Source organism: Cervus canadensis, chromosome 30 (genome assembly GCF_019320065.1).
Source record: "Cervus canadensis isolate Bull #8, Minnesota chromosome 30, ASM1932006v1, whole genome shotgun sequence".
Lineage (NCBI taxonomy): Eukaryota > Metazoa > Chordata > Mammalia > Artiodactyla > Cervidae > Cervus > Cervus canadensis.
In genome coordinates, this window is record NC_057415.1 from 28,110,773 (window position 1) to 28,136,317 (window position 25,545).

Sequence of the window (25,545 nt, forward strand, 5' to 3'; positions counted from 1 at the left end):
AGAGTTGGACATGATTGAGCATGCATGTACTCATGTTCCAGCCTTCCAATCAGTAGCAGATGAAATGGATTCCTGACTTATCTTCTTGTTTCTGCCCTTGTCATCTTCCTAAACACAGCAGTCAGAGAGATTCTGTTAGAGCGCTGTCGCTGTTCGGTCTCTAAGTTGTGTCCAACTCTTTGCAACCCCATGAACTGCAGCACGCCAGGCTTCCCTGTCCTTCACTGTCTCCTAAAGTTTGCTCAAACTCATGTCCATTGACTTGGTGATGCCATCCAACCATCTCATCCTCTGTCACCCTCTTCTTTTGCCTTCAGTCTTTCCCAGCATCAGGATACTTTCCAGTCAGTTGGCTCTTCACATCAGGTGACCAAAGTATTGAAGCTTCAACTTCAGCATCAGTCCTTCCAATGAATATTCAGGGTTGATGTCCTGTAGGATTGACTGGTTTGATCTCCATGCAGTCTGAGGGACTCAAGGTTGAGTCTTCTTCAGCACCACAATTTGAAAGCATCAGTTCTTTGGTGCTCAGCCTTCCTCATGGTCCAACTCTCATATCCGTACATGACTACTGAAAAAAACCATAGCTCTCACTATATCAGTCGATTAAAGTATAAGTTAGATAATTCTACTCCTGTGCTCAAAAACCTCCAGGGACTTCCCTTTTCTTACCAAGTGAAAGTCAACCCACAAGATCATCCATAATCTGTCCGCTGTCTTACTTCCTCTTTTCTTTGATTTTTCTACTAACAGCCACATTGTGCTCATCGCTAGTCCTTGGACTTAAGAGGCATTCTCTTGCCTGAGGATCTCTGTAAGCTTTTCCTGCCTCTTTCTCCGGTATCCTTCTGGCTCCACTTATTCACTATTTTACGTGTGTAAAGGGATAAAGTGCTGCGGGGGGGGGGGGGGGATGAAGCAATGTTTCTAGAGTGGAGTGGGATGGATTGGAGACCCTGTTAATTCTTTCCTTACTGACCCTAGTTCTCTTCTTGACTCTAGTTGGAATCGTAGCCTCTTAAAATGGCAGATGATTTGGACTTCGAGACAGGAGATGCAGGGGCCTCAGCCACCTTCCCGATGCAGTGCTCAGCATTACGTAAGAATGGCTTCGTGGTGCTCAAAGGCCGGCCATGTAAGATTGTGGAGATGTCAACTTCCAAGACTGGCAAGCACGGCCATGCCAAGGTTAGAATTTCATTTCTATACCTTGCCTTCCCTACCTGCTGTCATCAGTGCTAACCCTCTATCTTACTTAGCTCTTGTATTATTACCATCTGACTCCTTGTGGTCAGTACTCAGCCCTGGACATCTTTTCCAACTATTGCACCAGCCTTCAGCTTCCTCCTCTGTTCCCTCCTGTGCCCCAGCATCCTTGGAAGCCCCTTCCTTTCTCCATCTTTGTGTGTCTCCAATTTTTCTTCGTGGTCGTCTATGCTCTGGCTGTTCAGTTGCTCTTTTTCCTGGCCTTTGCTTTTTGTATTTGTCTCCGTTTGAGTCTTTTTAGGTGCTTTTGGTTTCCATTGCTTTGCCCATGTTTTCACCAATCCTAACATAAAACGCACCCCTCCCCTGGCAGGGCACCAGTGCACATCTCTGCACCTCTGTACGTCACTGCTCCACTCTCCAGTTCCAGCTTTCCCATCAGATAGATCTCTGATGCAAGGTCAGAGTGCCTCTACCTGCCCCGTCTTGGAGCCTGCTTGCTTACTTAGTCAACATTTTTCTTTACAGCTTTCCTTGTAACTTCAGACTCCCCACCCCCCACCCCCACCCAAAGCTTCAACCTGATTCATCTTTGAATTTCCTCTGCTTTTGTTCCTTAATCACTTTTTCTGTCTTCTGTTGACTTGGCATTCATCATGGGTTACCCGCAAATGTCTAGATCATTCTCTGTTCTTTCTGGTTTCCTTATTTCCTATATGTGTAGTTCTGTTCTCTCCCAACTCCTTTTATTTTCAGCTCTTATTCCTTCCTGTTTTCTGAACTTTCTTATTTCCTACCTTCCAAGTTCTTGGCCTTTTATATTGATGTCAATAAAACTTCTTGTAAACTTTTACCTAGGTTCCTCCTACTCCCCTAGAATCTTGGGTCTCTTGTTAATGTTTTGATAGCTTGAGGTAACTGCTCCAAGGCTGCCCTACAACCTTACTTGTGTGGTTAGCTGCAATTTCAGTAGCAGTCTTTTGACTTCAGGCTCTTTTTAGAGCCCTTTAGTAGTGAGCCTTTTAGTGTTTTCCTTTTTGAGTTGACTGGTTCAATTCCAACTCTTCTTTGTCCTGACAACCTAGTGTGACTTCCCCCCACCAGCCAAGGATCTCCTCCATCCTAGAGTATAAATGGATTTCTCTTTGATGTGATGTATACATACAGGTCCATCTGGTTGGTATTGACATCTTTACTGGGAAGAAATACGAAGATATCTGCCCGTCAACTCATAATATGGATGTCCCCAACATCAAAAGGAACGATTTTCAGGTATGTAGGTGATGTGATTGTAGATGGTTTAGGAGTCGGGGGGGAGTAGAAGTTGAGACTGACCAAAGACCTTGTGCTGAGAGAAGGGAGATGGGCAAGAGAGGGTATTCGGTGTTCGCTGTTTGCCGCCCTAGTTTGCCCATCACACCCTTCATCCTCAGGCTACTTGGGCTCATCTTCAGCTTTCTTCTCTGTCTTCCCCTAGCTGATTGGCATCCAGGATGGGTACCTATCACTGCTCCAAGACAGTGGGGAGGTGCGAGAGGACCTCCGTCTGCCTGAGGGAGACCTTGGCAAGGAGATTGAGCAGAAATACGACTGTGGAGAAGAGATCCTGGTATGGTGCCCCCATCTTTGTACCCAGCTTTGTTCTTTGTGCTTCTTCCCCTGCTTTGCACTCAGACATGACTCCCCTTCCCTGTGCTCTCCCAGATCACGGTGCTGTCCGCCATGACAGAGGAGGCAGCTGTTGCAATCAAGGCCATGGCAAAATAACTGGCTCCCAGGTAAGTGTGACTCCCCCCCTTTCACACACTTTATCTCCATTAAAGAGCTAGATTAGTCTTAATGGCTTATTTTTTGCCCCCCAGCATGGTTCTGCCCCCTCACCCTTTTTCCCTGTGAAGGTTTATCCTGTCTTACCTGGTTTCTCTCTCCTACCCAGGGTGGCTGTCGTGGCAGCAGTGATCCTCCAGCCTGCAGAGGCCCCCTCCCCCAGCGTGGCCCAGCTCTGGCCTGGCTCTTGGCTGGACTCCTCCTATACGATTTATTTGACGTTTTATTTTGGTTTCCCCTACCCCTTCAATCTGTCGGGGAGCCCCTGCCCTTCACCCTGCTCCCTTGGCCAGGAGTGAGTGCACCATGGCCTTGGTGAAGCTGCCCTCCTCTTCTCCCCTCGCACTACAACCCTGGTGGGGGAGACGGGGTGGGTGCTGCTTGTGGTTTAGTGTTTTTTGTTTTTTTTTTTTTGGTTTTTTTTTTTTTAATTAGCCTCCAACTAATAAAATTTTAAAAAAAGAAAAAAAAAAGCAGTAACTTCTGAAATATGGGTAAGGAAGTAAAAATATGCTATTACCGTTGTCTTGATGGGTCATTATGGAGCCAGCAGGAATTTTAAAGATATTTTTGAGATGAAGTTGACAGAATATAACGGCTTATTTATTGTGAGGTCAAGAAAGGCGATGCTAACTTTGTTTGAGATTGGCAATCCCATTAACTGGAGCTAGGCATTTTTGGATATGCTATTGAGTTGAGATATTTGTGAGAATTCTACATGGAAGTGTCCATTTGGTAGCTAGAAGTAGGAAAGTGAATCTCAGGCAAAATAACTGCTCTCCTCTTAGTACCTTGATACCTCTGTCTTGGCCCTGCATTTTGTTATAGGTTGATGAAAGCCATGGTGATGAGTTTAGCGTTAGTAACAAAATGAGAAAGTAATTCTAAAGTGTAGTACTGATTCAAATATGTCAACAAATTGAGCACTGGCAGGGTTGTTAACCACTGGAATAAAATAGGAGGTGAAGGAAACATTGCCTTACATGTAAAATTTCAGCTCCTAATACTAGTTATTGTTTATTGTTCTGTTTTGAAAGAGATAAATTCTAAATTCTTCATGGATAACAAGGTAAAGGCAAGTCATACATATGTTCCTTGGATACTTGGATACTATAAAAGCCAGATATGTGCTTTATTCCTGATTCAGTCAGAATTGTTATATACCCTAGTAATGAATTGTAATTTTAAACTTTATCCAGTGGTTTGATTAAAGAGATAAAATGCTTCTATCCTCAGCTTATCAACTCAGACTATAACTGATACTAAGAGTTTCGGTATTGTTTTTCTTATAAAGAAAATGGATTGTCCTTGACTGGTAGTTCTGTAAGGACCCTTTATTCTAGTGATTTTTAGCAGCTAGCATAAATTCAGTGTCAAAAGTGCAAAGGATTTTAAGCTTCATATAATGTTATTGTTAAAGTTTTAATTTGCATCAATTTAATTCTCTTGTCAGTTGTCACACCCTATTAAAGATGTGCTTCATCATATGCTAAGGGAGCAAATTAAGTCTGAGGTACCAAATAATGTGGCTTTTTGGGAAAGGCTCTCTAGCCATGGTTCCAAATTCAGCCATATTGACTTCAGTTCAGTTCAGTTGCTCAGTTGTGTCTGACTCTTTGCAACCCCATGGACTGCAGCACACCAGGCCTCCCTGTCCATCACCAACTCCCAGTGTTTACTCAAACTCATGTCCATTGAGTCAGTGATGCCATCCAACCATTTCATCCTCTGTCATCTCCTTCTCCTCCCGCCTTCAATCTTTCCCAACATCAGGGTCTTTTCCAATGAATCAGTTCTTCCCATCAGGTGGCCAAAGTATTGGAGTTTCAGCTTCAGTATCAGTCCTTCCAATGAATATTCAGTACTGATTTCCTTTAGGATGGACTGGTTGGATCTTCTTTCAGTCCAAGGGACTCTCAAGAGTCTTCTCCAATACCACACTGCAAAAGCATTAATTCTTCAGCACTCAACTTTCTTTATAGTCCAACTCTCACATCCATACATGACTACTGGAAAAACCATAGCCTGAACTAGATGGACCTTTGTTGGCAAAGTAACATCTCTGCTTTTTAATATGATTTCTAGGTTGGTCATAACTTTCCTTCTAAGGAGTAGGTGTCTTTTATTTATTTTATTTATTTTTTTATTTTCACGATCAATTTTTTTCCATTTATTTTTATTAGTTGGAGGCTAATTACGTTACAATATTGTAGTGGTTTTTGCGATACATTGACATGAATCAGCCATGGATTTACATGTATTCCCCATCCCGATCCCCCCAGACACAACAGATGGGAGGAAACTAAACGTGTTCATATGGATTGGGAAGAATCAATATTGTCAAAATGGCTATCTAGTCCAAAGCAGTCTATACGATCAATGCAATCCCTATCAAGCTACGACGGTAATTTTTCAACAGAACTAGACCAAAGAATTTCGCAATTTGTATGGAAATACAAAAAACCTCGAATAGCCAAAATAATCTTGAGAAAGAAGAATGGAACTGGAGGAATCAACCTGCCTGACTTCAGACTCTACTACAAAGCCACAGTCATCAAGACAGTATGGTACTGGCACAAAGACAGGAATATAGATCAATGGAACAGAATAGAAAGCCCAGAGATAAATCCACGAACCTATGGACACCTTATCTTTGACAAAGGAGGCAAGGATATACAATGGAAAAAAGACAACCTCTTTAACAAGTGGTGCTGGGAAAACTGGTCAACCACTTGTAAAAGAATGAAACTAGAACACTTTCTAACACCATACACAAAAATAAACTCAAAATGGATTAAAGATCTAAATGTAAGACCAGAAACTATAAAACTCCTAGAGGAGAACATAGGCAAAACACTCTCCGACATAAATCACAGCAAGATCCTCTATGATCCACCTCCCAGAATATTGGAAATAAAAGCAAAACTAAACAAATGGGACCTAATGAAACTTAAAAGCTTTTACACTACAAAGGAAACTATAAGTCAGGTGAAAAGACAGCCCTCAGATTGGGAGAAAATAATAGCAAATGAAGAAACAGACAAAGGATTAATCTCAAAAATATACAAGCAACTCCTGAAGCTCAATTCCAGAAAAATAAATGATCCAATCAAAAAATGGGCCAAAGAACTAAACAGACATTTCTCCAAAGAAGACATACAGATGGCTAACAAACACATGAAAAGATGCTCAACATCACTCATTATCAGAGAAATGCAAATCAAAACCACAATGAGGTATCATTTCCTGCCAGTCAGAATGGCCACTATTCAGAAGTCTATGAGCAATAAATGCTGGAGAGGGTGTGGAAAAAGGGAACGCCCTTACACGTTGTGGGAAGCAAACTAGTACAAGCCGCTATGGAAAACAGTGTGGAGATTTTTTAAAAAACTGGAAATAGAACTGCCATATGACCCAGCAATCCCACTTCTGGGCATACACACTGAGGAAACCAGATCGGAAAGAGACACGTGCACCCCAATGTTCATCGCAGCACTGTTTATAATAGCCAGGACATGGAAGCAACCTAGATGCCCATCAGCAGACGAATGGATGAGGAAGCTGTGGTACATATACACCATGGAATATTACTCAGCCATTAAAAAGAATTCATTTGAATCAGTTCTAATCAGATGGATGAAACTGGAGCCCATTATACAGAGTGAAGTAAGCCAGAAGATAAAGACCAATACAGTATACTAACGCATATATAGAATTTAGAAAGTGGAATGATAACCCTATATGCAAAACGGAAAAAGAGACACAGAAATACAGAACAGACTTTTGAACTCTGTGGGAGAATGTGAGGGTGGGATATTTCAAAAGAACAGCATGTATACTATCTATGGTGAAACAGATCACCAAGCCCAGGTGGGATGCATGAGACAAGTGCTCCGGCCTGGTGCACTGGGAAGACCCAGAGGAATCGGGTGGAGAGGGAGGTGGGAGGGGGGATCAGGATTGGGAATACATGTAAATCCATGGCTGATTCATATCAATGTATGACAAAACCCACTGGAAAAAAAATAATAATAATAATAATAATAAAAGTAAATAATCAGAGAAACAATTCTTAAAAATATATATCTGATAGCTGCTGCTGCTGCTAAGTCCCTGCAGTCATGTCCAACTGTGCAACCTCACAGACGGCAGCCCACGAAGCTCCCCTGTCCCTGAGATTCTCCAGGCAAGAACACTGGAGTGGGTTGCCATTTCCTTCTCCAATGCATGAAAGTGAAAAGAGAAAGTGAAGCCACTCAGTAGGCAGATTTTAAAATTTTTAGATCCAATAAACTTTAAAAATTGCCCTGTCACTTTATTATAAAAGTTCTAAAACACTTTCAGTTCTTGTACTTCTCTCAATGAGATTGAGTAATATCTCTTATGGACTGAGAAGTATATGAGGAATTTTCCAGAAAAGAACACTGAGGTAGGTAGCCAATCTCTTCTCCACGGGATCCTCCCAAGGAAGGAATCGAACCGAGGTCTCCTGCCTTGAAGTCAGGGGTTTTTACTGTCTGCGCCACCGGGGGAGGCCATGAGGAATAAAGAGTATCATAAACAATTAAAAAATCTGCTTCTGTTCTTCATTCAACAAACATTTATTCTGAGATTATACACTCACTAGGCTCCAGGAATAGTGAGATAAAAGGCATTCTAACCTTCAAGGAATTCTCAAAAAAAAAAGATAAAAGAAAGTCATAGATATAGAGGGCAGACACATGTTTGCTAGAGGCAGGGGATTGGGAAGGGAGGGGTTTTGGTGTGAGAAATATGTAAAGGGCTATAAGACATAAAAAGGAAAAATTTGTTAAAAATAAAGAAGCAAACAAACAAAAAAACACCAACCCAAATCTTCTCCCATAATTTAATAGATATGCTGCTTGCCTTGTGGCTTCAACTTCTAATGATTCTAGGAATATGTCACTCATTTCTGACTGGAAGTTTTTGTCCCTCTTACTCTCTTGGGCTGTCAATCTTTCCCTTCTAGTCTCTGCCTGTCTAAATCTATACATAATTCAAAGGCAGGTTCAATCCCATTCCCTTAAGAACTTTGCTCTACCTCACTTGAGTACTTATTTAATAATCCTTCCTCCAGTTTCCTACAGCATTTCCAGAACAAGGCATATAATTGAAAAAAATACAAAAACTAAGCAAAACCTGTTGAATGAATGGATAAGTGAAGATATTCTTGTTCTCATATTTCAGCATGCTACCATAAAGAGTGAAACTGTTGCTGAGTGTAATTTTTATATGGTATATGAAGTAGCCCATATTCAGGTTTCATAGGAACCCAAATCTTGATCTATCAGTCCTTTGATTAACATTGATACTGCTAGGGTTGGGTCTCAGATTTAACATTCAACAGGCAAGTTGGCTTCACAAAGGAAGCCTTTCTCGTGCCCAAGGCCTAGAGCATCATTTTGGTTTCCTAGAAGATAACACATGAAGATCCTGTGAAGAATCTGAAATATAGGATGAGATTAGAACCTGAGAGATATAAAGGTAGGTAGATAAATAACTGTGAAGGGACACAGCAAGGGGACAGTGCTTAGAACTTGGATCTTTGAGTAAATGCTCTGGACTCTGAGTACATATGGCATAACCTGAGGGAGTTAAAGGGAGGATGTTACAGTCCATGGAGGTAGTTGGAGGTGGGGAAGGAATTCTCAGTCTAGTAGAGGAGCCAGATATACAATTTCAAAGAAGTGGTATTCGGTAGAAGATACTAGTCATCACAGGTAACAGGAGTGTAGAGGATGCTGAGAGATACCTAGTGTTGAGAAGATTGTGTCATGAATATTTCTCTGGTATAGGATCCATCTGTTGACTTAGAGACAGTACTCTTTTGTCACCAAACACACTCTAGAAATATGTGTTGAATACACATGTAACTAAACTCATAAAACTATTCATGAATATTTACGACACAGCAAAATAATAACTGATCATGACTGTCATTTACTCCCCTTTAATTACATGTCAGGCTATTTAAATGCATTAGAAGCACAGGGATTACATGAAATACTAAAACGGCAGCTGCACTTGTAGGGAAGAATGTGCTTGCAATCCATCTTTGCTGTAGCCAATAGTCGTCCATCTGACACTGAAACTAGGTTTTGTTTTTTTTTATTTTTTTTTTTTTTCAGTGGGTTTTGTCCAACATCTGATAAAATATGAATCAGCCATTGATTAACTCATTACCCACTCCGATCCATCCACCTCCCTCTCCACCCGATTCCTCTGGGTCTTCCCAGTGTACCAGGCCCGAGCACTTGTCTCATGCATCCCACCTGGGCTGGTGATCTGTTTCACCATAGATAGTATACATGCTGTTCTTTTAACCATGACAGGCAAGATGCTTAAAGTGATGTAATTGCTAGAAGTATTGCAAAATGATGATTCAGGTATTTTTTAAAGCTTGTTATCTTCCTCAAAATGGAGACCATTTATCATTTCTCTACTGATTTATTCCTGATAGCTAGAAAGAAATGTATGTGCCGTTCCTGCCTCCAATTACCTTTCCTTCTCTATAGTAGCTGTATTCTCAATTCATCTTTTTAATCACTTGTAATTTGGATGGCTAAACAGTGCCCCTCAGATTCATTTTCCTTGTAAAATATGTTGGTTTTAAATTACACATGTCTGTATGAGGTGAATAACCTTTGACAAATGCTTACCAGAGTTGGGGCATCATAGTGTTACCACATTATTGAGCTATTGCTCCTCTGTAATTCTGAAGTAAATGCTGCTAATTGGCATTGTACAGTGTGTTAATTGTACTTTATTTTTGATCCGAGTTCATTTAATAGGTTTAGGAAACTGAGATAGTAAAATTATATGTTAAAAACTGATAATGTGATTCTTGTGTTCCTCCCAGTTACCTTTAAATACATTATACTAAAAGAGACATATTACATGTAAGAAGAACATACAGATAAAATAGAATTATATTTGGAGAGATTATTCCATTATTATATTAATGTTGGTATGTGATTGAATAAAGTATAGTCCATTTATTCTAATGCTTGATCAAATGTACAAAAATAGTGTGGACAATAGAAAATGCAAAAGTTGTCATCTGATTACAAAAATACATACTGCATACTTTTATTGCTTGACATTTAAATTTTGCTATGATTCTGCAGAGTTATTTACATGCAAACTTAAATTACAAGACATGTGTTTATTTATGGTACACATGTGTACCTCTGGGTAATTCACTTATTTTTCTCCCCTAGGTTTGTGATCCAGGCTCAAAGGCTAGTCTTAATTCCAGGAAGAGGGGAATTAAAAGACAGATGGTAAAAAAAAAAAAATACTGAAATTTTAAAAATAGACAGATGGTAATAAATCTGATGGCTATGCATTGCCAGGTGTGATAGTTAAGTCCTTCGCTGTAGAATACGGGATGCTGCTGTTATTCAATTCTGAACATTTGTCCTGATGACCCACCAAGATATATTTTGCCTACCAGTGGAAAATGGAAACCAGATTTTTAATTTCAGGCTCCACAGTAGGGTCCTACTTCCTGTTGCCTGAGGCCAGGTTTTTCTAAGATTGTTGTTTCTCACCTACCACCATCACCCTGCTTAGCCCCTTTCTTCTTTTGAACATGTGTAGGTCAACAATTTGCCCACATGTTTCTCCTTTTTTCAAGCACAAATAATGCCTGGATATTCTCACAATTGATAGCATTTCTTTTACAGCTAAAATAGATATTTTTTCTCTAGTGTTCTAAAGTTTTATTTTAGTTTAAGTCACAAGAAGTTGGATAAATAGTACACAGTCCTTAGTGCCCTTTGCCTAGCTTCCTCTGAAGAAAACATCTAAAATAGCCATAGAACATTGTAGGAATCAGAATATTGACTATTAACTACTATAAACTTACACATAGATCTTGTTCAGATTTTACCACTTTTTGCATGCACTTTTTTAATGTTTGGTTCTATAAAAATTTATTACATTTTCAGATTTGAGTAACCATGATCACATTTAGGGGTTTCCTTTGTGGCTCAGTTGTTAAAGAATCCACCTGCAATGCGGGAGACCTAGGCTCAGTCACTGGGTTGGGAAAACCCCCTGGAGGAGGGCATGGTAACTGGGGGAAAGGAAGGGGTACATGGTGTTACCAGAACCTAGGAGTTCAGCAGAGGGATGACCACATGCCTGAAGCTCACATCTCTGAGAGGAGCTGCCAAGCTGCTTTTACTTGGTCCTCACCTGCGGAGGTGATGCAAATGTTCATTCCTGCGGTTCTGAATCCTCATGAGTGTGTGCTAAGTCATTTCAGTCGTGTCCAACTCTTTGTGATCCCATGGATTGTAGCCACCAGGCTCCTCTATCCATGGGACTCTCCAGGCAGAATACTGGAGTGAGTTGCCATGTCCTCCTCCAGGGGATCTTCCTGACCCAGTGTGTCTCCTGAATTGCAGGCAGATTCTTTACCACTGAGTCACCTGGGAAGCCCCTAGAAAATGATGCTTTTATTGAAAATAACAAGAGAATAATTTTAAGAAAACCAGGTCTATTTGGGGCAGACTTTAAAGGTTCCTGAGGAACACACTCAGGGAAATGTTCGATAAACCATACAGTGAAGATATGAAGCTTTGCAGCAAAATTAACAGAGCATGAATCAGAGTGGCACTGATAAGTAAAGTTTGGGAATAGATAAAATTATCTAAGAGCCCCTGTAGGATGACTAAATTTCTAGAAAAAGGGGGCATAATGGAGAATGAGGATTCTGGTGGGGGGAAAGGAAACTTGTACAAGTTTGACTTGATGTTCCTATGAGTCAAGCTATGTCTCTCGATTTTCTATTCATCAAAGCACACTGCACAGTGTATTTTCATTGTGTTGTCATAAAAACGTCAAGTGGGCATGCAAATGCTTGTTTTGGAAAAAAAGATGAAACAATAGCCAACACAAGGAAAACAGTGATGAGTGCTACAAAAGAAGTTCCAAATGTGCCATACAGTTTCAGAAAAAGTAGACATTTCTTTAAAGATCAAATATATTGGGTTGGCAAAAAAACTCCTTGACACACATACATTATTGATACTATGCATAAAATAGGTAACTAGTGAGAAGATACTATATAGCACAGGGAACTCTACTTAACACTGCGGTGACCTGCATGGGAAGAAAGTCCAAAAGGAAGGGGATATATGTATATGTATGGCTGATTCATTCTGCTATACAGTGGAAACTAACACAACATTGTAAACAACTGTACTCCAAGAAAAATTAATTTTTAAGAGTTCTTGATTAAGATCTTATAGAAAAACCTGAATGAAATTTTTGGCCAACCCAATACATGTGTGCGTGTGATGTTCTCTTACTATATCACATACATTATTGTCTCTTTAAATTTTCAAAAAGCCCTGCAGCACAAAATTGTAGCCCTCTTACACAGACAAGAACACCAAACCTCCCAAAGGTGAAATGACTTCATTGATGTGTTTCAAGAGGATGGTGGCTCAGTGGTAAAGAATCTGCCTACAATGCAGGAGACCTAGGTTCCATACCCAGGTCAGGAAGCCCCGGGGGGAAAAAAATGACAACCCACTGCAGTATTCTTGCCTGAGAAATCCCATGGACAGAGAAGCCTGGTGGGCTACAGTCTACAGACTCGCAAAGAGTCAGGCATGACTTAGCAACCGAACAATAACCAACAGGCAGATAAGGATTCAAATTCAGTTTTCCTCATGACCAGTACATTCCCCTGGCTAAGTTGACCCGCAGAGGAGACATAAAATAATAAGGATAGATATACAAGCAAGTCAGAATGTGTGCACTGGCAGAAGACTTGGCTAGAATTTTTACAATTAGAGAGGGCACTCCGGACACAGCGCTAGTTGAACAATAGGACAGAAATGGGAAATATGGGCTCACATAGAAGTTACGAACTTTAAAGCAGCAAAGTGATTCTTCTAGTCTCAGTGACTATCCTTACACCATCGCTCAGTCCATCTAAATGTATCTGGTGTCACTGAAGAGGATGCCAAGGAAATCCACAAGGAGAGAACGCCAGTAACATAAAACACAGCTGTCACACGCATTTATATCTCTGGCTTCCCAGGAAGTCATGTAAATTGTTCAGGGATGTGACACTGGGCCATGGACAGGGGTAAAAAAATAAAAGTAGAAGAAGTATTTCTTCTCTAAAATCACACTTTCCTTAAAGAGAAGGGGACCAAGATGGTATCACTCACAGACACACCAAATTTATACCTATTAATACAAACAGAGCAATTCCTTCCGAAGAGATGAGAGCTGATTGAGCGGCTTTTGCACACAGAAGGACCACCCAGCAACGGGTAGGAAAGGGACTTCCCTGGCAGCCCATTAGTTAGGACTTCGCCTTCCAATGCAGGGAGTTCGGGTTCCACCCCTGGTCAGGGAGCTAAAGACCACATGGCCCACAACCAAAAAAAAAAAAAGCATAGAACAGAAGCAATACTACAGCAAATTCAATAGAGACTTTTTAAATGGTCCATTTCAAAAAAAAATCTTAAAAGATAAAGAAATGGGGAGCTTCCCTGGTGGTCCAGTGGTTAAGAATCCACCTGCCAATGCCGGGGACAAGGGTTCGATCTCTAGCCTGGGAAGATGCCACATGTCCTGGGACAACTGAACCCATGTGTCACAACCACTGAGCATGCGCTCTAGAGTCTGAGAGCCACAACCTCTGAGCCCACCTGTCACAACTACTGAAGCCCACGCACCCTAGAGCCTGTGCTCTGCAACAAGAGAAGCCATGAGAAGCCCGCAGACTGCAACAAAGAGTAACCCCTGCATGCCGCAACTAGTGAAAGCCTGTGAGCAGCAATAGATTCTGCACAGCCAAAAAACAAAATACATAAATCTTTTAAAAATAAAGAAATGGGTAGGAAAGATGGAGACGTGGTATCCACAGGAACCCCAACCTCTATGCAACACCTACAGGAGGGAGGGATGTTACTGAGGAGCCTGAGCACAGACTCACCTGTCCCAGGGCACAGTGAAAAAGCAGCAGTTTAAGGCATGTTTAGATTACCCTGGGGGCTTCCCTGGGGGCTCAGTTGGTAAAGAATCCACCTGCAATGCAGGAGACCCAGGTTTGATCCCTGGGTGGGGAAGATCCCCTAAAATAAGCAGGAAATGGCAAACCAATCCAGTATTCTTGCCTGGAAAATCCCATGGACAAAGGAGCCTGGCAGGCTATATAGTCCATGGGGTCACAAAGAGTCAGACACGACTTAGTGACTAAACCACCACCACCATTCTACATGGGAAGAAGGCTTTTTTAAAATACAAATTTCTACTCTTTTCTCAGATAGAGTTCTAGAGAAAGATGAAATAGAATTATATTATGTTTCATACTTAACACCAGAAAGATTTCTGTGTAGGCTAGAAGTAAGACAGGAGTGTAATTGTACCATAATCTTTTTTTTTTTTTTTGCTACTAATTACTTTTTTTTTTCCTTTGGACGTCCGTATTTTATTTTTTTTATCAAGTGTGAAACAGATCGCCAGTCCAGGTAGGATTCATGAGACAAGTGCTCAGGGCTGGTGCACTGGGATGATGAGGGATGGGATGGGGAGTGAGGTGGGAGGGGGGTTCAGGATGGGGAACACATGTAAATCCATGGCTGATTCATGTCAATGTATGGCAAAAACCATTTCAATATTGTAATTAGCCTCCAACTAATTAAAAAAAAAAAAGTGATTGTACCATAATCTTTACCGCTCCCAAGGGCTGGTTCCATTTTGTGTTGAGGCAGAGAACAGGGGCCCACTTTCCAACAAAGAGGCCAGAATAGGTCAACCCAGGGCTTTGACCCTGGAGACATACTCTGGGAAGATGTAGCCCATCCTTTTTCTAGGGAAGAACTCTGAGATCAATTACTCCTGAGAACCTCTGTGTCCCATTAGGGCACAGTTGTAGGAGCACGCAAGGAGTCTCCACAATTACTCTGACTGGTTGGAATGAAGGTCTGAGCAAATCATGTTTCAGGAGACTTTATAACCTGCTGCATAATTCCAAACGTTCTCATTGCTGTGACCACCTTGCTCCCTTACAGAGGAAGCTAGAATCCTCATCTCCAGTATCCATCCAAGACAGCTCTTCCCACCCCTTCTGCTCTACAATTAGGAAACTTGGGGTCCTTCTTTCCAAACCATCCCAGTCCTATCTCCTTTCCCACAGAAAGAGAGGACCAACTCTGCCAAGCTTCTATCAGCACTTTCTCCAGCACAGCTACTCCCCAGGAGGAATCTGCTAGAACTGGTGGCTGTAAAATTCCCTTTTGTGGAAGAGGCCAGAAGGCCACAAGACCAGGACCCTTCTTGAACATTATCTGAGCTGACGTCCCAGGTAGGGGCTTTGGCTATTGGAGAAGTGACTCTCTATCACAGTGACAGCATGAGATAGATAACCTGCAACTGCACTACATGTATTATCTCCTTTGAGTCTCATAAAACCCTCAAGAGGTAAGTAGAATTATTATATGCTTTTATCAGATGAAAACAATAACTAACTGAATTGCCTAAAGGCAAATAGAGATGGTAGCAAAACTAGGACTCAAGAACCAAAGTCCTCAAGATTTGATGGGTGTGTGTGAGAGAGACAGACAGACAGACAGACAGAGAGAACATGCTTCCCTTCTGATAATACTTCTCCTTGGGCTTTCTCTAAAAAAAAAAAAAAACAAAACAGGACGAGATGGAGTAGCTCTGATTTGGTTGTCTCAGTCTTGAACTGTCCACTTTCTAAAGTAATATTGTTTGTGTGTGCACATACTAGTAGTCACACAAGTGCATTATTTTAGAAAAGCGCTAAGGACGGCACTCCTTTCACCCCCACATTCAATGGTGCACGCTAAGAAGCTCCTCCAGGAAGTTGTGTTATTTCATTGTCAAAGCACTGATGCACCAACCTATCGGGGAGTCTCAGAGCACTCAGAGGATGCCTTTGGGTATGTTTCCTACCTCATACGACAAGGGGAAGCATTTGGCTTCCTCTATCCTCAGCATCACCACACTCATGCCACGGATACCACAGAGCCTCAACACTTTCCCTGAAAGTGGATTTTAGCAGGCAGCATTTCCTGGGACTCTGGCTTAACTCCAGGGAACTCGAGGTTCTTACTCCGCCTGTAGCTTCATGCTGATCCCTACCTGCCCCCTTTCTCCCATCCCCGGCTCCTCTCTGCGGGGGCATATGCTTTTTTACCTCTTTCTCTCGGGTTTCTGCAGAAATCATTTCTCCCCATGAAGACACTGACATCCACCACTAAGGATCTCTATCATCCATCCCTGTGCTCAGGAATCTCTCTGCTCTTGTTCCATTTCTTTGGTTCCTGTGTTGATTATACCAACCTCTTCTTTTCTGGTGCTAGTCTTACATTCTTTCATTATTTACCTTTTTTATTGCCTTGTGGTTGTTCTTGCACAAGATAAGCATTCAAAACACTGCCTTATGAATCAGTCAATTAAAATACATGTCCAAATTTCTCTGTTTATATTAAATAAAAGGTTGCATAACTGTATTATCAGAAAAGGTTAATTTTACTGAGGAGCCTGAGCACAGGCTCCTTATATCCACTATATTATCTTTGTATATAATGAATAAAGTACAAATCGCCTGTGTTGGTCAAAACTCCCCACAGTATAACCCCAAATTTCTTTTCCTGATTGAATTCTTCTTATTCCCCTGCCTGAACTCTCAGCTTCTGATAAAGATATACAACATGTGGTTCTGCCTGAAGGTACCCTTCACTGTCTAAACATCTTGTCCTTGAGATTTTTTCCATGATAAGAAACTTAGACTTCATCTATTAGGTGATATGTAGAAAATGATAGTTTTAAAGAGATAGACACAATCACATTTATATTTTATAATATAATTGTGAGTTCAATAAGCAGCCATCTCTATAAATAAGCCTAGATGAGCATTGTATTTGGTCCCTGGGTCCCTATTCCCAGTGTAAATAACTTCCATTTATTTTTAACCTCTTCACAAGGAACATTCTATCTCCTACTTTCACTGAGAAATAGATTTGAACCACCCAACTTCATGACTACACTCTAGACCCAATGATCATCCAACCTATGAAATCTATATTTTAAGTTAAATTTACTTATTATAAAGTTATTAAAACATCATAATGACAGAGTATAACATCAAAAAACATATAATCTAGATTTAACAAAAATAAGATTTGGTCAAACTTGCTACAAATTTTTTTGGAATATAGTTGATTTACAGTGTTGTGTTAGTTTCAGGTATACTGCAAAGTGATCCAGCTTGCTTCAGATTTTTTAAAGAAATAAATATTAGATACATTCAAAACTCCATTTATCCCATCTCAAATCTCAATTTTCTCCTTATCATTCCAGCAATAACTGTAATTATAGAGTTGATAATATACTCCCATTCAGAATTTATACTTATAAAAAACTAAAGCACTGAGTCTCTATTTCTGCTTAGCAAATAAGTTCATCTGTATTATTTTTCTAGATTCCACATATAAGCGATATTACACTATATAAAGAACAAACTATGGACACCAATGGGGGAAGGAGAGATGGGGTAAACTGGGAGACTAGGATTTACATATACACACTACTATGTATAAAATAGATAATTAATGAGAACCTGCTCTACAGCACAGGGAAATCTACTCAATGCTCCTTGGCATCCTAATTGGGAAGGAAATCTAAAAAAAGAGGTGATATATGTATTGTATAACTGATTGACTGATGTACAGAAGAACCTAACACAACATTGTAAAGCAATTATACCCCAATTCAAAATTAATTTAAAAAAACTAAAGCACAGAGACAATAAATAGAAAAGTTGGGTTATAGACCAATTATTTGAAATTAAATCAACAAGATCGAATGTAGAGGTTAAGGGAAAACTGGATGAGTATGTCCAGGAGTACACCACATGTGGGAAGCCCATATAATAAACCTGGGTATAATTCAAGAAATACTGAGTGTAAACTTATAGGTACACAAAATGAACACTATTCCACAAGTGTCTCTCTGGAAGAGATAAAAATAAAGAAGGCTTTCCTTTTCAAAAAACCTTGCAAACTATTTAGGTTGTATATGCAGTGTGTAGGGATTCTTAGACATGTCACAGTAAAACAAATGTGGAAATAAAGGAAAGAGAGATCAAGTGTACAGATGTTGATCAGACAGTCTACTAAGCAGTAGCTGAAGCCACAATGGGGTTGAATGAGTCACCAAAAGAAATAACAAAAGGGAGGCAAAACAAAGTGTTGCGCTTATATATAATTAAAGGTTTGGAAAAGAGGTAAAACCTACCAAGAGGTAGTAGAAAACATACACTTCAAAAATGGAACACCTGAGGAGGGATTTTACTAGGCTTGCTTTGCTAGGACCTATTCCCAGTTGTCTTTCTGATCTGCATATGTGTGCTCAGTCGTTCAGTCGCGTCTGACTGTTTGCAACCCCATGAACTGCAGTCCACCAGGCGCCTCTGTCCATGGAATTCTCCAGGCAAGAATATTGGAGTGGGTTGCCATTTCCTACTCCAGGGGATCTTCTCCACCCAGGAATTGAAACTGTGTCTCCTGCATCTCCTGCATCGGCAGGTGAATTCTTTACCACTGAGTCACCTGGGAAGCCCATCTTTTGATTTACAACCTTCTAACACCAGGGCAGACACCTGATACCACCTGGGCTCTGGGATCAGTCAGTAGTACAGTTTCTAATTATCCAGGATGCTCCATGTACAACACATTCTTTGTACTGAAGTTCTTTCTTCAAATACTCTAAAACACTGTCCTTTTCCTCTCATGTACAATAATCCTGTGACATTTAGGATTCTCCATGAAGTTATAAGGTCCCTAAGAGCAGAGACTATGTTATATATGTCGAGTAAATAAACAACCATATTTTTGACATGCTCATGGTTTTTCCACAAGGCCTTACAAAGTATCTAGCACACACAAATTGAAATTCAATTGTTAAATGATTAAATCAAAGGTTTTGAATCAGGCAGATGGGCATCACTGATCTTCTTAGCATGTGTCAAAGGCTCTCTGACAATTAGATTAATGAAAAGGGATCATTTTCCCCAAATATTAATTATCTCTGAATTTAGCATACCCAAGTATAACAACAGGCAATCCAATGTGGTGAATAAAGAATATATTAGACACAGTACTTCACTAAAAATTCTGGTTTCTTCTCTTCCCTTGCTAACAAAGGAGCTATGAGAGAAGAAAACCATTCCTCTGCCCTGGATTTCTTCCTCCTAGGAGTTAGTAGTCATCAGGAACAAGAAGACTTCTTCTTCGTTCTTTTCTTGTTCATTTACCCCATCACATTGATTGGAAACCTGCTCATCATCTTGGCCATTCACTCTGACATTCGCCTCCACAACCCCATGTATTTTCTCCTTGCCAACCTCTCCTTTGTTGACATCTTCTTCTCCTCTGTAACCATCCCTAAGATGCTGGCCAACCACCTCCTGGGCACCAAAGCCATCTCCTTTGGAGGATGCCTAACACAGATGTATTTCATGATTGCCTTGGCTAACACAGATAGCTACATCCTGGCTGCTATGGCCTATGATCGCACTGTGGCCATCACCTGCCCACTTCATTACACAACAATTATGAACCCACGGACCTGTGTCCTGCTAGTCACTGGGTCTTGGGTGATTGGAAATGGCAATGCCCTCCCCCACACTGTGCTCACAGCTAGCCTGTCCTTCTGTGGAAACCAGGAAGTGGCCAACTTCTACTGTGACATTACGTCTTTGCTCAAGCTGTCCTGTTCTGACGTCCACTTTAACGTGAAGATGATGTACCTGGGAGTTGGTGTCTTCTCTATGCCATTACTATGTATTGTCATCTCTTATGTTTGGGTCTTTTCCACAGTCTTACGGGTTCCATCCACCAAAGGTGTGCTCAAAGCCTTCTCCACCTGTGGTTCCCACCTCACAGTTGTTTCTCTGTATTATGGGACAGTCATGGGCATGTATTTCCGCCCTCTGACTAACTACAGCCTAAAGGATGCTGTGATAACCGTGATGTATATCGCAGTGACCCCAATGTTAAATCCTTTCATCTATACTCTGAGAAATAGGGTCATGAAAGCTGCCCTGGGGAAACTCTTCAGCAAGAGAACACCCTCACATCCAACATGAGCTCATACACTGAAGACTGCAGTCACCAGTTAGGGTATATCTGGAGACCCATCCCCAACGTCATCCCCTCCAAAAAGCTGCCTAGATCTTTCCTTCTGGAAATTCCTCCCCTCAGAAATCTTGTAACAGCTATGAGCCACGTTACTCAAATCACCACTTTGTATATTTCATTTTGCTTTGGCAGGAATATTGGGTTCATGTCCCAATTAAACAACTGACCATGAGAGGAAAAGTGAGAAAGACTGAGGTTCAGCCTCTACATCCACATGTAAAGAATAATAATACCTGCCCAGTCACTGTCATAAGCTGCAAGGATCACTATGGTTCAGACTATGAAGGCTATAAATCACTATTCAAATGTCATTAGATTTTTTATATAATTATGCTAATTATTAGATTACTACATCTAATCACCTCTACAGTTTGCAAGCCTCTTAAGGCAGGAGCTGTCTTAATGTACCACCATACCTTTCACATTCTTGGTCATATAAAGTGCATCCAATGAATACTGGTGGAAAACAAAATATATGAAGCATTGGTCTCTAAACTGTAATATAATCAGGATTATATGTAATCATAGTGGATATTGCATCCATTATGTACCTCGAGTGTCAAAAAGGACTCACTCTGGGGATAGAAATCATAACAGGTATGTTTAAATAAGAAGATTTACCTCCCACAAAATGGTTGATATCACTTCGATGTGGAATCTAAAAAAATCATACAAATAAACTTATTTACAAAACAGAACTAGAGTCAGGGATGTAGAAAACAAACATGGTTAACAGAGGATAAGGAAGGAGGGATAAACTGGGAGATTGGACTGACATATACATACTACCACATATACAATAGATAACCAGGGGCTCCCCTGTGGTTCAGTGGTAAAGAATCCACTTGCCAATGCAGGAGATATGGGTTTAATCCCTGACCCAGGAAGATCTCACAGCTAAACCAGTATGCCATAACTATTGAGCCTGTGCTCTAGGGCCCAGAAGCCACAACTATTGAGCCCACACACCACAACTACCGAAGACTGAGTGCTCTAGAGTTCTGCAACAAGAGAAGCCACTGCAATGAGAAGCCCACACACAGAAACTGGAGCGTTACATGCGCTGCAACCAGAACAAATCCCTCACAGAAACAAAAGACCCAGCACAATCAAGGAAATAATTTTTTTAAAAAACAGCTAACTATGAAAAACCTATTATATAGCACAGTGAACTCTAGTCAGTACTCTGTAATGGCCTATATGGAAAAAGAATCTTAAAAAAAAAAAAGAGTATCTATTTTGCTGAAACTAATACAACATTTTAAATGTTGTAAATGTCAACTATACTCCAATAAAAAGTTAAATTAAAAATGAATGGCTCAAAAGAACAGCATGTATACTATCTATGGTGAAACAGATCACCAGCCCAGGTGGGATGCATGAGACAAGTGCTCGGGCCTGGTGCCCTGGGAAGACCCAGAGGAATCGGGTGGAGAGGGAGATGGGAGGGGGGATCGGGATGGGGAATAAGTGTAAATCTATGGCTGATTCATATCAATGTATGACAAAACCCACTGAAATGTTGTGAAGCAATTAGCCTCCAACTAATAAAAAAATTAAAAAAAAAAAAAATGAATGGCAAGTTTACCAATACAGTATACTAAGACATATATATGGAATTTAGAAAGGTGGTAAGGATAACCCTATATGAAAGACAGAAAAAGAGACACAGATGTATAGAACAGACTTTTGGACTCTATGGGAGAAGGCGAGGGTGGGATGATCTGAGAGAACAGCATCAAAACATGTATATTATCCAGTGTGAAACAGATCGCCAGTCCAGGTTGGGTGCATGAGACAAGTGCTCGGGGCTGGTGCACTGGGATGACCCAGAGGGATGGGATGGGGAGGGAGGTGGGGGGGCGTTCAGGATGGGGAACACATGTAAATCCATGGCTGATTCATGTCAATGTATGGCAAAAACCACTACAATATTGTAAAGTAATTAGCCTTCAACTAATAAAAATTTTTTAAAAAGTGGTTTGGAAATTAACATGATTCATAAAAAAAATAAAATAAAATAAAAAAGAAGATTTAACACAGGGAATTAGATTGTTGTTGTTCAGTTACTAAGTCGTGTCTGATTCTTTGCAACCCCATAAACTGCAGCACACCAGTCCTCCCTGTCCCTCGTTATCTCCTGGAGTTTTCCCAAGTTCATTTCCATTTACTTTTCACTTTCATGCACTGGAGAAAGAAATGGCAACCCACTCCAGTATTCTTGCCTGGAGAATTCCAGGGACGGGGGAGCCTGGTGGGCTGCCGTCTATGGGGTCACACAGAGTCGGACACGACTGAAGCAACTAAGCAGCAGCAGCAGCATTTCCATTTAGTCAGTGATCCTATCCAACCATCTCATCTTCTGCTGCCCTCTTCTCCTTTTGCCCTCAATCTTTCCCAGCATTAAAGTCTTTCCCCATGAGTTGGCTGTTTGCATCAGGTGACCAAGATATTGGAGCTTCTGCTTCAGCATTAGTCCTTCCAATGAGTATTCAGGGTTAATTTCCTTTAGGATTGACTGGTTTGATCTCTTTGCAGTCCAAGGGACTCTCGAGAGTCTTCTCCAATGCCACAGTCCAAAAGCATCAATTCTCTGGCACTCAGCCTTCTTTATGGTCCAACTGTCACATCCGTACATGACTACTGCAATTAGATATATAGTATTAATATATTAGTATATCCTAAAAGAGACTAAAGATGAAAAAAGAAAATGCTGAGCTAACCCAGAGTAAAAACTGCAAGAAGTTACAATATCTCAAGGGAGCAAAAGGCAAAAGGTGGTGTAACCAGAACATTGGAGCTCAGAAGAAGGAAGACCACATATCTAATGTTCATATCTCCAAGGAGAGCTGTCAAATAATTCGCCTGGAGAGATTAAGACAATTTCTGGATTGTCCTGAATACTGCTCATTTATTTTCTGAAATGTTGTCAATTCTGCCTAAAATGCCAAGTACAATCATGCAGTGTTCCTTATTCACTTGTTTGCTGTTTCTATGTCAATTTCATTTTCATCGAAATTTATTTGTCTCATACTCTCTTATTTTAAAGGTCTTAAAAATATTTTAAAATTTAAAAAATCCTTTTTTTTTGTTCCCTTCTTTAAAGAACTTTCTAATACAATTTTTCATCCAAGTACTTAAGGTGTTTTTCCTCTTCTGTTATTCTGCAAATATATTGCATAGATCATTCTTTAGTATCTTTAGAAGAGATTTAACAAAGCTTGGTATTTTATAACAGACAGTACATTTTAGCCTCTGCAACAATCCACAGGATTTTCTCTTTAGCACATGGGAGGTAAGAGATCCTTTTATAAGCTAAGGAAAATTGCAGCCACTTTACATAGAAACAGTTGAATGTTTGAGGTTAAAACATGGTTTTCTTCATAGTTCTCTCTGATGCCATTACACAATTCCTTGCCCACAGTGAGCCCTCAGAAAATAAAAAGTGGAATTAGTAAGATATTTTGAAAAAGACATAAAAAGAAAAAGTGTGATTACGAGGATGAAATGTTATATTATGAGATGTTATATTATCCACGTCTGTGAAGCCCAAGTCCTAGACAGTGGACTGTGATCTGAGTAACAGTAATAACACAGCAAATATAATGGTGTAACCTGAAACAACTCCAAGGGAAAATGTAATTCAGCATATGTTTCAAGATCGGTAGAATCTGAAGATTTTGGAGAGTCATCCAACAGTTACATGGCTAGTAGTAAAAGAGGTAGTTGATAGGTGGTATTACAGGAGGAAAAAAGTGGCACAGAGATAATAAAATAACAGCTAAAATTTGCTAAGTGCTAACTATATACCAGGCTCTGGTTTAAGGACTTTTCAGATATCAGTTCATGTGATCCTCATAACAAATTTCTGAGAATGTTGTTGCTGCTGCTTTGTTATTCCAATTATACAGATGAGTGCATGCGTGCTAAGTCGTTTCAGTTGCATCCGACTCTTTGCAACCCCATGGACTGTAGCCCTCCAGGTTCCTCTGTTCATGGGATTCTTTAGGCAAGAATACTGGAGTGGGTTGCCATGCCCTTCTCTAGATCTTCCCAACTCAGGGATCGAACCCATGTCTCTTATATCTCCTGTATTGTCAGGCAGATTCTTTACCACAGTGCCACTTGGGAAGCCCCACAGAAATGAATAAGTACATTTAATAACTATGCAAAGTTACTTATAGCCCGAAAGAGGCAGAGCCTGGACTGAAACCCAGTCAGAGCTCACAGCCTTCACCATGGTCCTCTACAGACCACTCACTACTACAGAAGGGGCTAAATCATAGCATAATGACCACTAATCAGGGCTGTTAAAAAGGTGAGACATACATGAGGTGGACTAGATAACATCTGGAACCTTTTCTTCTCTAAGAATCTAAAACATTCAGAGACTTACTATCAAAGCACAAGAAAAAAGAAAGTTTAATTTCCCTCATAGCCTCCCCTAAGACAAATCACAGATAAAAGGTGAAATATAATTACTCTTCTTTGCACATTTAACACCAGAAAGGCTTCAGTATAGCCTAGGATAAAGCCCGGGAGTTCAATTTCACCACATTTCTTGTATCCCAAGGGATGGTTCCAGTTTGTGCTAAAGCAGAGGACAAGGGTCCATATTTCAACAGAGGTCAGAATAGGTGAGCTCAAGGCCTGGACCCTGGAGACACACTCTCTGGAAAACTGTTGCCCATCATTCCTTCTAGAAAAGAACTCTGACAAAATTACTCATGAGAACGACTGTATCCCCTCAAGGCACAGCATGTAATGAGTCTCAACAATTACTCTGACTTTGGCCCGAATTAAGACATAGGAGAGTCATGTTTCAAGAGACTTTATAACCTAGTGAACCACTCACAGTTTTCTCTATCATATGACCCATCCTGCTTCCTTGAGGAGAAAACTAGAGTCGTCATATTTAGCCCTCATCCAGGCCAACTCCTTCTGGCTCTTCTGCTCCACAGCGGGAAAACTCAGGGCTCCTCTTTCCAAATCATTCCAGTCCTGTGTCTTCTGCCTCAGAAACACAGGACCAGAGACCATCCTCTAGGACTACTGCTAACACATTCTCCAGCATGCCTGCCTCCAGAAAGGAAAGCTAACAGGTACTGACTGGACCGGCTGCCTGTAAACTCTCCATTCATGGAAGAGGAGTGAAGGCCACAGGACTAAGTCCCTTTTGGAAGCATCTGAGCTGACTCCCCAGGTAGAAGCTGTGGATGTTGGAGAAGAAACTTTTTACAACAGGAATGCCGCTGCTGCTGCTAAGTCGCTTCAGTCGTGTCTGACACTG

The 25,545-nt window shown here is 40.7% G+C and overlaps 2 protein-coding genes across 2 annotated transcripts; both read left to right on the forward strand.

Moving 5' to 3' along the window:
* Window positions 1-966: 966 nt before the first annotated feature.
* EIF5A (eukaryotic translation initiation factor 5A) lies at window positions 967-3,467 on the forward strand. The gene is made up of 5 exons (XM_043453717.1): window positions 967-1,188; window positions 2,374-2,478; window positions 2,684-2,815; window positions 2,911-2,984; window positions 3,143-3,467. The coding sequence occupies exons 1-4, from the start codon at window positions 1,024-1,026 to the stop codon at window positions 2,971-2,973; spliced, it is 465 nt and encodes a 154-aa protein (XP_043309652.1). The 5' UTR covers window positions 967-1,023; the 3' UTR covers window positions 2,974-2,984; window positions 3,143-3,467.
* A 15,797-nt stretch (window positions 3,468-19,264) lies between these two features.
* On the forward strand, window positions 19,265-20,203 carry LOC122432016 (olfactory receptor 1A1-like). The gene has a single exon (XM_043453716.1). The coding sequence runs from the start codon at window positions 19,265-19,267 to the stop codon at window positions 20,201-20,203; it is 939 nt and encodes a 312-aa protein (XP_043309651.1).
* Window positions 20,204-25,545: the final 5,342 nt, after the last annotated feature.